The sequence below is a fragment of the Triticum aestivum genome, chromosome 1B, assembly GCF_018294505.1.
Source record: "Triticum aestivum cultivar Chinese Spring chromosome 1B, IWGSC CS RefSeq v2.1, whole genome shotgun sequence".
NCBI classification, from domain to species: domain Eukaryota; kingdom Viridiplantae; phylum Streptophyta; class Magnoliopsida; order Poales; family Poaceae; genus Triticum; species Triticum aestivum.
Window position 1 is genome coordinate 338,811,961 of NC_057795.1, and position 13,209 is coordinate 338,825,169.

Genomic DNA, 13,209 nt, shown 5'->3' on the forward strand with positions numbered 1-13,209 from the left:
AACTCTAGAATGCCCGAAGTGCCAGGAACTCTACACAAACCAAAGCTCAACAACCGCTGCAAGTCATCTACCGTGGGGAACTCAACCTTATAAACCTTATCCTCGAGAACCACCAACTCCCACCGAAAGTCCCCCGGAGCCAACTCCTGAAGCCTCTGTACGATCTGAGCCTCAGTCACCTCTCCCTGGGTAGCCTTCACAACCCCTGTGGTCAAGCTCGGGGTCTCATCCGGAATCTCTCTCGCGACCGGTGATTCAAAAAACATAAGCTCAGCACAGTAGACTCCATACACAGTCAGTGACGGTGCCTGGTCACGCAAGAACGGGCACTCACTGGAGGGATGATCCGGCTTGCCGCATGTCTCACATAGCTCTGCCACGCACTCAGCAATGAAATGGCCCTTTTCCCCACAACGATAGCAAAGCATCTTTTCCTTTTTGCGCGCATATTTGGACGGCTGTCAGCATCAGTCCTGCCGGTATCCTCAGTCATGGTCCCATCCTCTGGAATCTCCACACTGGCCAAAGCAGTCACCACCTCCATCGCCTGAGGAGGAAGTTCAGTGGGCGCATGATGGGGCTCTAGCGCTGACCCCGTGTGATCAGCCTTAGGCGGAGGCGGTCGGCGATACCTCCCACGGCCTCCTCCCCGACCTCCGCGATGGCCCCGAAAGCCACCTCTCTGACGATCTGGGCCTGAGGCTCCCTCAACAAAACCGCCTGTAGGGCCGAGAAACGGTCGCTCCGCCGACCCATCGCTCTGCCAGGCATAGCCACGACCTCCTCCCGTGGACGAGGAACCACGGTGCCGTCCCTCACCATACGCATCATACCCATCATCCCCCCACTGGTTCTGGGGCGGATCACTGGGCTCTCTGTTGTTAGAATGTTGTCTCGTCTATGTCTGACCCGCCCGGTTTTGCGCCGGCCTCGTAACGTGATGGAGCGGAGGTGCGCCCCGCGGCTGATTGCTCGACGGCAAAGGCACCCCCCAGAATGCCGAGGCCCTCCACCTCGGCCAGCCGGAACTGCACCAACAGCGCCCGGCGCCTGAGGCCTGGGCCCACCACGACCCGCCGCCGGCTGAGCTACTGCCGTACTCGGCGCTGGAGGCCTGAGCCTGCCTCTTCCGGCCGAAGCATGGGCGGGAAGTTGTGCCGGTGGCTGAGCGCCCACAGGGCCAATGCCGCGACCCTGGGAGACCGGCGGCGCACCACCGCCCGTCAGCGGCCTCTGTCCAGGCTGCCCCAGGGCCCCGCGCCCCGCGCCCACCGCCGGTGGCAGCGCCGCACCGCCTGGTGGCGGAGCAGACCCACTCCGGCCATCAGCAGCGGCAGCCGGCTGCTTCTTAGCGGGCGGCGCCACAGCCCCACGGCCTGCCATTAACCCTAAGGGCGGAATCCGCGCCGCTCTCCCCGGGCCACAACGGCGATACCCCGGCGTGCCTCCCTTGCGGAAACTAGGGCACAGCGACGGCGACTGAGCAGACATACCCTGGAGATCGATCGCACGCATGCAGTTCTGTACGTATACGGTCGAACCGTCAGAAGCCTTGTTAGACTGGGCCACATACCCAGTTAACTGCCCAGGTAGATCTGCCGTGCGATGGACCTCATGCCCAGCGGCAGGCCGGCCCACGTCTCCCGATGCCTGATCGGGGCCACTGAGGCCCAAGATCGAATTCAAACGGCGAGACCTCATGGCACGGATCTCGCTAATCCCTCTGATCGGCGGCGAGGCCCTTTTGGCCGCACGGGCAGTGCCCGAACTCGCCACCGGCGATCTTGGCTGCGGCGGCGGCCGGCCAATCTTTCCCTTCTTCTTCTTTCGCGTCACCAAAGTCCAATCATCCGGCAAAAATTGAGACAAAGTCATCGGTTCTCTACATACCTTTGGGATCGGTCCGATCCAGGGCTTCATAGCCGGCTTGTGGTTCTAAAAATGAGGGCGTCGACGAGCGATCTTGATCATATGCTCCGGCAACGGCCCTACGGCCGGCGAAGCCGTGACCCTGGAGGGGACACACTCCTCTTGATCTTCGTCGTCGCTCTCCAGAAGCGCCCAAAAACGTCCTCCCGGTCTTGCCTGAATCGGCTCCGTCAGATCAATCACCTCGGCTGCCTTCGAGCGTAGGTCTATCTGCACATACTCGCCAACAACTATGTTATAATCGTCAAGTTTGAATTGAAGACCTACCTCAATCACGTCTTCGACTCGAAGATAATCACCGACGAGGATATCATTCTCCAGATCGAAGAGAACCACCCATCTTGAATGAGGGGTGAACCGAAGCCGCCCTTCGATCCACACCCCTAGATCCATCATGAGAGAAAACGAGACTCGCCATTGCGACCACCGGCGCACGTCCCGCCCGATCTCACGCCGCAGCTCATCACGACCACCTCCCGATCCCGTAGACCCCTCCTTGCTCTCCAACGGCGCCGCAGGTAGAGTAGGCGGTCTCGATGAGATCAGAGGTGACACCCCAGCACGAGAAAGCGGCGCGGATTGGGGCGCCGGCGATGAGCGCGATCTCGATGAGGTGACACCCTAGCGCGAGAAAGCGGCGCGGATTGGGGCGCCGGCGATGAGCGCGATCTCGATGGGATCAGATGTGACCCCCCCAGCATGGTGTCGGCCGGCGGTGGTGGGGCGGCCGCCAGGATGCCGCCCGGCTCCCATCTAGCCGCTAGCTACCAATGGAAGTGGTCAGATCAGGACGAGTGACTGGTGCCACTCCCGTCCTCTTGCATGTAGTATGTCTGAAAAATATACTAGCATCAAAGCCGCCGATGGAAAAAGGGACAACCCAGAGGTTGCGAAGATGGTGGCTTTGGTCTTACTGTTGTACGACTTTGTAAGGTTTTGTGCTAATAATTAATAAAGTGGCCGTATGCATCGACCAGATGCAGAGGCCGGGGGTATTCCTCCTTTTCGAAAAAAAAACCTAACTTGTTATCTAAAAAAGCTCTAGCGAGTCTCGCATTACAGTCCAATGTCTAAATAGGATTGGAATTAAAACTTGAACCGCATGAGCTAAAGGAGTAGCTCGTGACTCGGCTTGAACTCAATGGCTAACATTTGAAGAGAATTTTACAAAGGGGATCATGTACGGTTTGAGTTTAACGAGCCAAGTTAACGAGTTACTATTCTGGATTGCAGACAACACTCTTCAACGTTTTTGTTGAAGAAAACACTGATTTTTGTTGGTCTAGGATTGGCTTTGGCTTTGGCCTACCACCCAAGAGACCTTGGGTCCAAATCCCACTTCTCCCAAAACAATTTTTTTCACATTTCAACTGGTTCAACCGTCCGGTTTGTTCCACTGTTTCACAGAAAACCGTCCGGTCTAATCAATTTTTACCGATGTGGTGGTAGAACGGTTCGTAGCGCTTAAGAAACCATCGGGGCCGCCGGTTTCGAATTTTTTTTCTAGTCCTACCATGCGATGAAGAAGAAACCAAGCCTGGAGTCGAAATGAGGTGGTCCATTCATGAATGTGGCCAGCTAAATCATTTTCTCTTTATACATAAGCTATGGTATTTACATTTATTACGAGCAAACGAGTTACACAAGGTGAGCCATGCTTTGGTCTGAGCTCTATATATATGACCCAGTCGAGCCAAGCTATTCGTTATCTTAACAAGACCTATTGAGTCGAACCAAATCGGCTCCACTCTGCTCAATTCCTATGCCTAAATCGTTATGCTAGTATGTACTCTCCTAAATCGAAGCCAGAGTCAATGCCCTTTCGAATAAGCTAACAGTAAACACGTCCATTATCCACTAAATTAACACACAAGTTATTAGAACGAACACTCACACACACAAGTTATTCCTCATTGAGGCATCTCCTCCTCACCTAGCAAATCCAGAATAGTAGATGACATGCGAAGGAGTAATAAATAGTAATAAAGCCCTTCAACTCCTGAAAATACCCGTAAGTAGACAAATACTAGTAGTTATATATGCTAGTAAATACGAGATATACGATACTGTTGACATAATTTGACTAGGAGAGACACACAATGTAATCGAAATAGCAGACAAAGACATAATGGAGATATTCTAAAGCAGAGGCAAACACATGGTAGCTTGCAAATACTAGCTTAGGAGAGAGTATATTCGAAAGAAAAGGAGAGTGTTTTGTAAATGCGAAGTTAACAGAAATATACCCATATGTAGGCGTGCCGATGACCACAGGAGCCACAGCCACAGGCGCAGCCGCTTGTGCTTGTGCATTTGCAGACGACGTTGCCATGTGCTTGCTCAGCATCCCAGCAATGAATGACGTGACTAGAGGATCCAAGTGGTGCTGCTGATCCCAGTCTGCAAGATTCAGCATGTTGCTGGCAAGCTGAGAAGAGGTAGCAACCCCCGGAAGGCGAAGGGACAGCTGATCCGGCTGCGGAGGAAACTGTGCCATTTCATTGAGATTCGTTGCCACCAATTGAAGCCCACCAGCAGATGCAAGCAACTCGGCCACCTTCTGACTGATCGACTGCACTAGGGGAAGCATCTCGCTGTCGATGTCGACGAACGCCCGCGGTGAGGGTGGCGGTGGCGGTGGCGGTTGATCCAACTGCGGCTGCGGGACAGGCGCCGCCAGGTGCGGGAGATCCGGCTGCGGAACAGGCGCCTGAAGAAGCACGTTCTCCACGGGTGGCGGATCCGCCTCCTCCACGGGCGGGGGTGCTGGGCAAGCGACCGGCTGGCCCACCACAAGCTGGTTCACGTCAAGCACAGGATCAGCCGCAGCTCTGCCTCCGTGAGCTAGGTGAGGATGGAGGGACAGCGCTATCCCGCCGAACCCCCTCGCCATGTGTAGACCCGGATAATCATGAAGCCCGTGCCCGGCAACCAAGTTCTCGTTGATCTCCTGGTTATTTTCTGGTTGATGGCCGGCCATGAACTCCGCCAGCATCTCAGCGCCGTCGTCGTTGTCGCCGCCGCCGCCCAGTGGTGGCGGTATCTCCCAGTCGTTATCTGGTAGAATACCAGCCAGGAACGCCGCCAGGCTGTCATCAACGCCGCCGCCGCCGCCGCCACCACCACCACCACCACCACCGGCAGCGGCGGGCAGCCCTTCACCGCCACCATCGCCTCCATCGCCGGCTTCAGGATCCATGTCGCCTTGGGCCGATAAACCCTAAACCTCGGAGAAAGTAGGAGTAGGACAGAACAGAAGGCAGCCAAGGACAAGAGGCAGCTAGATGCAAGTGGGGATATCCTCAAGAGGGCAGCTAGCTAGTAGATGCAAGTGGGGGATATCTGGACAAGCCCTGGGCGGAACCGACGCAGGCTTCTACTTGGCCGATGTTGAGCCACGTCGCCGTATAAACTAGTAGTCCTCCGTTTGCATTTCGTAGTGAGGTAATAGCACCAGAAGTCCCACAACTTGTCCTGGATGTGACGATTTGATCTCAAACTTACAAAAGCCAACTATTGAGTCCCACAACTTGCACCCAATGTGCAAATCTGGTCCTAGCCAATCGTAGCACGACAAGTGGAGCCTAGTCAGCACAGCCGGTCAGCGCAGCACATTTTGCAATTACCCCCCTGGCCTTAGCAGTAATCAACCAGCACTACAAAGCCGGTCAGAGCTTAGTCATTTGCACAAAATGCTGATCTTGCTGCTGCTTCTCTGCCCAATACTTCTGGAGTGGTGGCCCAAATATCACATTCCCAGAAATCACTCCGACCCTGAGGCATTTTCAAGGGAGAATGACCAAGTGAGAAGCGGGTATGCGACGAGATCATCAGTTAGTCATTTGCTAGTGCCGACGAGATCATCACTCCGACCCTGAGGCTTTTCATGGCTGGAAGATTCTTGGTTCCGGGGCGACGGTGGCGAGACATGACATCTCAGAGCTTTGCCTGCTAGTACAAGAAAAAGGAGGGCAGGGAGAGGTGACAGATAGAAAGACAAGCTTATAAAAAACAGGCACCAAGATGTACACCAATATAATCAGTTCAACTGGAAATGACACTGAAGGACACATATTATTACATGCTCTAAATACCTCTTCCGATCAACTTTAGACGAGCCTATATATGCATATGCATTAACCAACAAGCCCAATAATGAAGAGGAATTTGTATATGAAAACAAAGATGATGGTACTTGTACTCAAAGTATGTAACATAAGTTACAAATAATATAAGTACAAAAGTTACATGCTACTACTACAAAATTGGAATCCTCGGTCCCCAAACGATCTGCATCTACACAAAAAGCTGAAACACCGTGCATGCATGCATGCATGCAGTGCATTGTTGTTACCACCAAACGCTCGGTCCTCTCCCCACTCCTACAGGTCTCCTAAAGTTGGCCCTGCAAACCAGAGAAACCGCACCGCCACATGCGCCATGTACGTAGTACTGGATAGCTATGTACCGAGGCCTAGCTAGCTAACTCCAAGCCGGCCTAAAATGAAGCTTCACACAGGCCAGCATGTAGCGTCCATGGCACCGATGAACAGAGATTAAAATGTTGTGTACTCTGATAGTCTGATGTCAGCCTGTCTGATGTGTTAGAGCTAGCTAGCCCCCAAGTCGATCACCAAACACTAATGAACGGCTAGAGCACAATTGCAAGGAACAAGAAGAAGAAGAAGAAGAACACCAGAAAGAAAGAAAGAAAGAAAGAAAGAACAAAAGATATCAAACACCATATCCACCATCTTATTAAACCTTTGTGCCCTATCTCCAGCTGCAGCTTGGAAGCGCATGCATACACGCACAGCCGACGCTCCGATCGCATGAGCTATGCATGCATGGGCGCCGCCGTCCATGTTACCAGGTGCCGCCGCCGCCGATCATGCCGTTCCAGAACCCCGGCGTGTCGGGCTGCCCAACGGGGGTGCCGTTGCCTTGCTGCTCCTTGTTGCCTGGCTCGAACTGATGGTCGCCGCCATCCACGCCTGCGCCAGAACCACCACCGCTCTCACCGCCACCGGCGCCAGAGTTTGCCGTCGGCTTCAAGTCCTCGAACGCGAACGGCAACCTGCCCGACCTGTCCTGCATCCCTTGCATCCCGGCACTGGAGCCGTACCCCGCCGTGGAAGCCCCGCCAACCGGACCGTGCGCGTCCAGCGAGAAGCCTAGCAAGCTCTGCGACTGCGGTGGCGCCGGCGCGCGGAACTCCCCGAGCGAGAACCCCGCGGCGCCGTACTCCCCGGGCATCTGCATCGGCATCTGCAGCGGCATATAGCAGCCGGTGCTCCGGAGCAGCTCCATCGCGGAGAGCGCGCCACCGGCCCGGGCGCCATTGCCCGCCATTGCGCCGCCGCCGGGGTTGCACATGCTGCTGCTCTCCAGGCTCGGGAACGCCATGTAATCCGCCTGCGCCTGCATCCCGCCTTGGTGGTGCGGGAACGCGAGGTTCAGGTCATGCGCTGCGCCCTCGTGCGCCAGCTTCTGGTTCTTGTTCGGCGCCGCGCCGAGCATGGACGAGTTCGCGACGGACGCAGTCGCCGAGGCGGCCGCTGAGGCGCTCGCTGACGCGGACGATGACGAAGAGCGCTTGTTCTTGCGGCTCTGTAGTGCGGGTTGATTACTGCTAAGGCCGGGGGGTAATTGCAAAATGTGCTGCGCTGACCGGCTGTGCTGACTAGGCTCCACTTGTCGTGCTACGATTGGCTAGGACCAGATTTGCACATTGGGTGCAAGTTGTGGGACTCAATAGTTGACTTTTGTAAGTTTGAGACCAAATCGTCACATTCAGAACAAGTTGTGGGACTCCTGGTGCTATTACCTCTTTCGTAGTTGCTAGGCCACAAATGTAAGAAGGTTGCCCGCCCGTCTGCAGATCAGCGGCAGTAGAACTTGCTCGGATTCCGTCTTCGCCCGTTAACTTTTTACGTACAGAGAGCAAAAGATTGGCAGATTTCCTTCCCAATGTTTGCCTTCTGTTTGTATGCACGCAAAGCAGGCGAGGCAGACATGCGCCCACCGTTTCTCCGTTTGACTCATTGTCTTGGAGCTGTTGGCCACGCAGCACATCAAATCAGATACAAAGAGAGACCGCCAGTGCAGTACAAGAGGGGAAATGGGGATTGCATTTTCTTGGGAAATTGAAATTAACGTCTGCAAGTATTTTCTTTCAGGGAGGAAATACGTCGTGACAGTACTGATATACTACTCCTAAGATTCATGCATGTGCGTAAACTGGTCTTCCGTTTGCATCTACTCTCATAGTTGCTATATAAAGGGCACAAATGTAATTAATAACGTGCGTGTTTGAACTAACTACTAATGGTGCAAGCTAGTTTGCACTAAAGCCAGTGAGTTTGCAGCAATTAATAAGATCAACAATGACTTTTGGCTTCAAATTCCGCTGACACACAGCCGCTTCCTCCCGTTATCGCATGCAAAACTAGCTCTGAGCCAAAAGTACCACGTGTCAATCTCCGACAAGGGGGACACATCAAGCGATCAGTGTGGCGTCCGGTACATGTGATGAGGTGGATCAAGATCTATGGCCCAAACATGACTGGTTTTAATTTGGAAGAATAATTCCTAAATGACACACTTGGCACTCATGAAATACTAGATTTCCTTTTCCAAAAAAAATGAAATGCTATATTTATTTTTTTGCGAGAAAATACTACTAGATAAATTGCATATGGGCATAAAGGGAAAACTCTGCAAAAAATACACTGTATGTATGATGCCATTGTGGACGTGGAACGAAGAAAATAAGGTTTAATCATAGAAATAGATGTGGCTACCTCTCATCTAGATGAAAAATAGCCAAGTCTCATCTAAGTGACATTAACATGAAAAATGAAAAAGAAAACACACGTAGAATCAAATGGCATATATAGAAGTAAGATGAGACGATGAGAATTAGCAAATCCACATAGAAATTACCGGAAACCCACGCATTGCCCACTAAGAGGGGAATTAATAATGTTTTAAATCTCTGGATGCATCTGGGGTATTCTTCTCTTCTTTACATGCATGTAGGATGTAGCTACTGCCTCCCTATTTTGTTTCCATGAAAAATGAATAAGTATATATTATATCTATATAATGCATGTTGTTGTGCACCACATGCGATCTGGCTCAAAGCATGTGACTAGTAGCGTAGTAGGTTCGTAGCTGCATGCCCCTGGTTGAAGCTAATGATGGCATTGGCTTACGAATTTGATTTAGATGTGAGCCCGCGGAATTGACAAGTGATAACAAGGGTTGTGACATATGATAAGAGATGTGACTTGACAACGTATGACCAGAGGTGACTCTCTTTTCTGGGAACGCCCTTTCAAAGAGCTGACTATGATTGAGCGGATTGATGTATAGATCACGTGAGGGGAAGTTGGGCACCAGCACACTTCCAGCACGTCACATATTTGCTTTACTTGGTAAATTAAAATAGGGAAGTATATATTTCCCTAATGCTTTTTCGGTAAAAAAAATAAGCAAAGACATAAATCACTGATCTAAAATTAATTTGTGGAGGTCTCCCGCAAAAAATAAATGTGGAGGGCAATCGGCTCAATCACAGATCAAAGTTTAGTGTAAACAGTGCAAGCATCGTTTTTTTGAAGAAAAAATTGGCAGGTTAGTGTGCCCCTCGCTTCCTCCTCCATTAGTAAAGAAGAGAACTTTTGTGGAGAACTGGAGACCTACACCAACACAAGGACATGCAAACAGCTGCTATACCTGTACAGATCCTCCACATGCCAACCCAAAGGCTGCCATGCCCTTGCCAAACGACGAAGTCGCCCCCGCTAAATGCCAATTGCCAGGCATCAGTTCGCCAACTGAGAGCTCCTTGCCGTTGAGAGCACGCCTTCCGCGCTTGCATTCTTCCGTGCTGTCTGCCTGCTCTGGACAGGCTATTCAATAAAGCAGAAGCAGAAGCACTGCGTCCTTTCGGTCTCTAGACTCGAGACTAGAATTGCCGAATACGAACGGATCCGAAGGATATCTTGTGCTCGAGTGCTTTGCCAGCCCCGTGAGAGTAGCCTGGAAACTGCCTCCTACGGCCTACAGCTCATCGGATTGGTGTGTGTGTGCGCGCGCGCTTGGGCTAAATCGAAAATTTGGGATCTTTGGATGGCCTTACTTTGGAGTGTTTGGATTATAGAGAAATTTTGGAGTGTTTGGACGCTTTGGTTTCAGATCCTATACCAGATATCACAGCAAATCACAGGTAAGATTTATCTGATCCGGATCAGTTCAACGGCAAGGTTGATCATGAATAATCCCACTCTAAACATGCACGTGCAACACGATCAGGGAGAGAGAGAGAGGGGCGACAATTTTGTAGTTTTGACAAAATACTACTCCATCTGTACGTTTTAGGATTTTCAGACACAGCCGACAAATGCGTAAAAGGATAATTCTACCCTGTAGCGTTTGAAATTTGAAAGCCCAGGCGATCGCATCCATCTTCTCATCGCCGCATCCATCTGTTTTTTAATAGCAGAGGTCTTCGTGGCTTGACTAAACATTTATTCATTGCTGAATGTAATAGGAAATACAATTAAGATTTTGAGATTTTTTGGCTATCTCTAAAATGGGGACACGTGATTTCTCAGTAACTCTGCTTAACCATCTTTTCGGTGGGATAGAGTTTACTTGGGTTTCACGGCCACATAGAGGTCGTTTCGATGGCATTTTACTTGGCATAAATACAGGGACTATGGATGTTTTGGCAAGTTCGGATGGTGAATTTCACGTTAAACTCCATATTCGCAACAAGACCAACAACTTCACACGGACCCTCGTCGCCGTGTATGTGGCAGCCCAGGATGAGTTCAAGGCCGATTTTCTCCGTAAATTGGTTAATCCGGCGAAAGATAATCTCTACCCCATTCTTATAGGTGGGGATTTCAATTTGTTTCAATTTCCAAATGAGAAAAGCCACGGTAGGATTGATAATCATTGGCCTTTCCTTTTCAACGTCGTCATCGACAGTCTAGATCTGCGAGAGGTTTTCATGATTGGAAGACAATTCACTTGGGCAAACACTCTTTCGGAACCGACATATGAGAAACTAGATCACATTTTAATGGATACCGATTAGGAATCTAAATTTCTTATGGTGTCTGTTTGTGCTCTACCTCGTACTTAGGCTATATAAGACCACGCACCAATTCTCCTAACTACTGGTTTGCCACGACCACAATATAGACGCAAGTTCAAGTTCGAACTTGGGTGGTTGCTACGTGATGGCTTCCATGACATGGTCAAGGAGGTGTGGGAGAAACCGGTGGCCGAGCATTATCTCAATACATAAATGGAATAACAAAATGTGTGCATTACGCAAATTCCTTGGTGGTTGGGCTAGGCATACGGTGGGTATCCTCAAAAAGGAGAAGGTTCGTCTTTCATCTATCATTGATGAATTAGAAGTTTTCGCAGAGGTTAGACCTCTATCTGAGCATGAAATTGAGATCAAGAGTCATTCGAATTCACAGATAGCTAGCATGCTACGTGAAGAGAAACTCAAATGGTACCAACACTCTAACTCTATATTTATCCTGAAAGGTGGTTCAAATACTAGATATTTTCATGGAGTCGTCAATGGCAAACACTGGAAGAAAATTATTCATTCCCTACAACAGGATGAGGGCACGATTGAGGGGCATGACCAACTTAAATCTTACATCACTAATTATTATAAAAAATATGTTTGAAGCCCAGGGAAAGGAAATTTCACCATGGATGAGTCCCGAACAGATGACATCCCCGGGGTCTCTGATGAGGAAAACGACCTTCTAACAGCCCCATACTCCGAGGAGAAAATTAGAAACGCGGTTTTCTTAATGGAGCACAACAAAGCCCTGGGTCCGGATGGTTTTCTCGATGAGTTCTATCAGAACTATTGGGAAGTCATCAAATCGGATCTACTACTTTTGTTTAGCGACCTACATGCTGACCAATTATAATTGGTTCGCCTAAATTTCGGCGAGATTATTTTACTACCTAAGATTATTGAGGTTTAAAGGATACAACAATATAGACGTATTTGCCTCCTTAATGTTAGTTTTAAAATATTCACGAAGGTTGTGACTATTAGGCTAAATTCGGTTGCTGAACACGTGGTTCGTCCTTCACAGACTGCCTTTATGAAGGCAGACACATCCTAGATGGAGTTGTTGTCCTTCATTAAACAGTCCATGAATTACATCGGGAAAAGTTGAATGGGGTGTGTTGGGGAACATAGCAGAAATTCAAAATTTTCTACGCATCACCAAGATCAATCTATGGAGTAATCTAGCAATGAGGGGAAGGAGAGTGCATCTACATACCCTTGTAGATCGCTAAGCGAAAGCGTTCAAGTGAACGGGGTTGATGGAGTCGTACTCGTCGTGATCCAAATCACCGATGATCCTAGTGTCGAATGGACGGCACCTCCACGTTCAACACACATGCAGCCCGGTGACGTCTCCCATGCCTTGATGTAGGACCTTGAAGTATGTCTAGAGGGGGTGATTAGACTACTTGACCAATTAAAAACTTAACCTTTTCCCAATTTTAGAGTTTGGCAGATTTTAGCTATCTTAGAACAAGTCAAGCAATCATCACACAATTCAAGCAAGCATGCAAAGAGTATATAGGCAGCGGAAATTAAAGCATGCAACTTGCAAGAAAGTAAAGGGAAGGGTTTGGAGGATTCAAACGCAATAGGAGACACGGATGTTTTTGGCATGGTTCCGATAGGTGGTGCTATCGTACATCCATGTTGATGGAGACTTCAACCCACGAAGGGTAACGGTTGCGCGAGTCCACGGAGGGCTCCATCCACGAAGGGTCCACGAAGAAGCAACCTTGTCTATCCCACCATGGTCGTCGCCCACGAAGGACTTGCCTCACTAGCGGTAGATCTTCATGAAGTAGGCGATCTCCTTGCCCTTACAAACTCCTTGGTTCAACTCCACAATCTTGTCGGAGGCTCCCAAGTGACACCTAGCCAATCTAGGAGACACCACTCTCCAAGAAGTAACAAATGGTGCGTTGATGATGAACTCCTTGCTCTTGTGCTTCAAATGATAGTCTCCCCAACACTCAACTCTCTCTCATAGGATTTGGATCTGGTGGAAAGAAGATTTGAGTGGAAAGCAACTTGGGGAAGGCTAGAGATCAAGATTCATATGGTAGGAATGGAATATCTTGGCCTCAACACATGAGTAGGTGGTTCTCTCTCAGAAATGGTAAGTTGGAAGTGTAGGTTTAGTCTGATGGCTCTCTCCA

General features: G+C 50.1%; 1 protein-coding gene across 1 annotated transcript; it reads right to left on the reverse strand.

Annotated features, from left to right (window-relative positions):
- Positions 1-6,659: 6,659 nt before the first annotated feature.
- LOC123078449 (dof zinc finger protein 1-like) lies at positions 6,660-10,007 on the reverse strand. The gene is made up of 3 exons (XM_044500963.1): positions 10,001-10,007; positions 9,670-9,845; positions 6,660-7,539 (listed from the first exon to the last, which is right to left on the reverse strand). Exons 1-3 carry the CDS (start codon positions 10,005-10,007, stop codon positions 6,796-6,798), a joined length of 927 nt encoding a protein of 308 aa, XP_044356898.1. The 3' UTR covers positions 6,660-6,795.
- Positions 10,008-13,209: the final 3,202 nt, after the last annotated feature.

What these genes read in the sequence shown, in the direction of transcription:
- LOC123078449 (XM_044500963.1), bottom strand. An exon ending in CATGTGGAGGATCTGTACAG is followed by an intron (nt 7,540 to 9,669) that starts GTATAGCAGCTG and finishes CCCGCACTACAG; the next exon opens with AGCCGCAAGAACAAGCGCTC.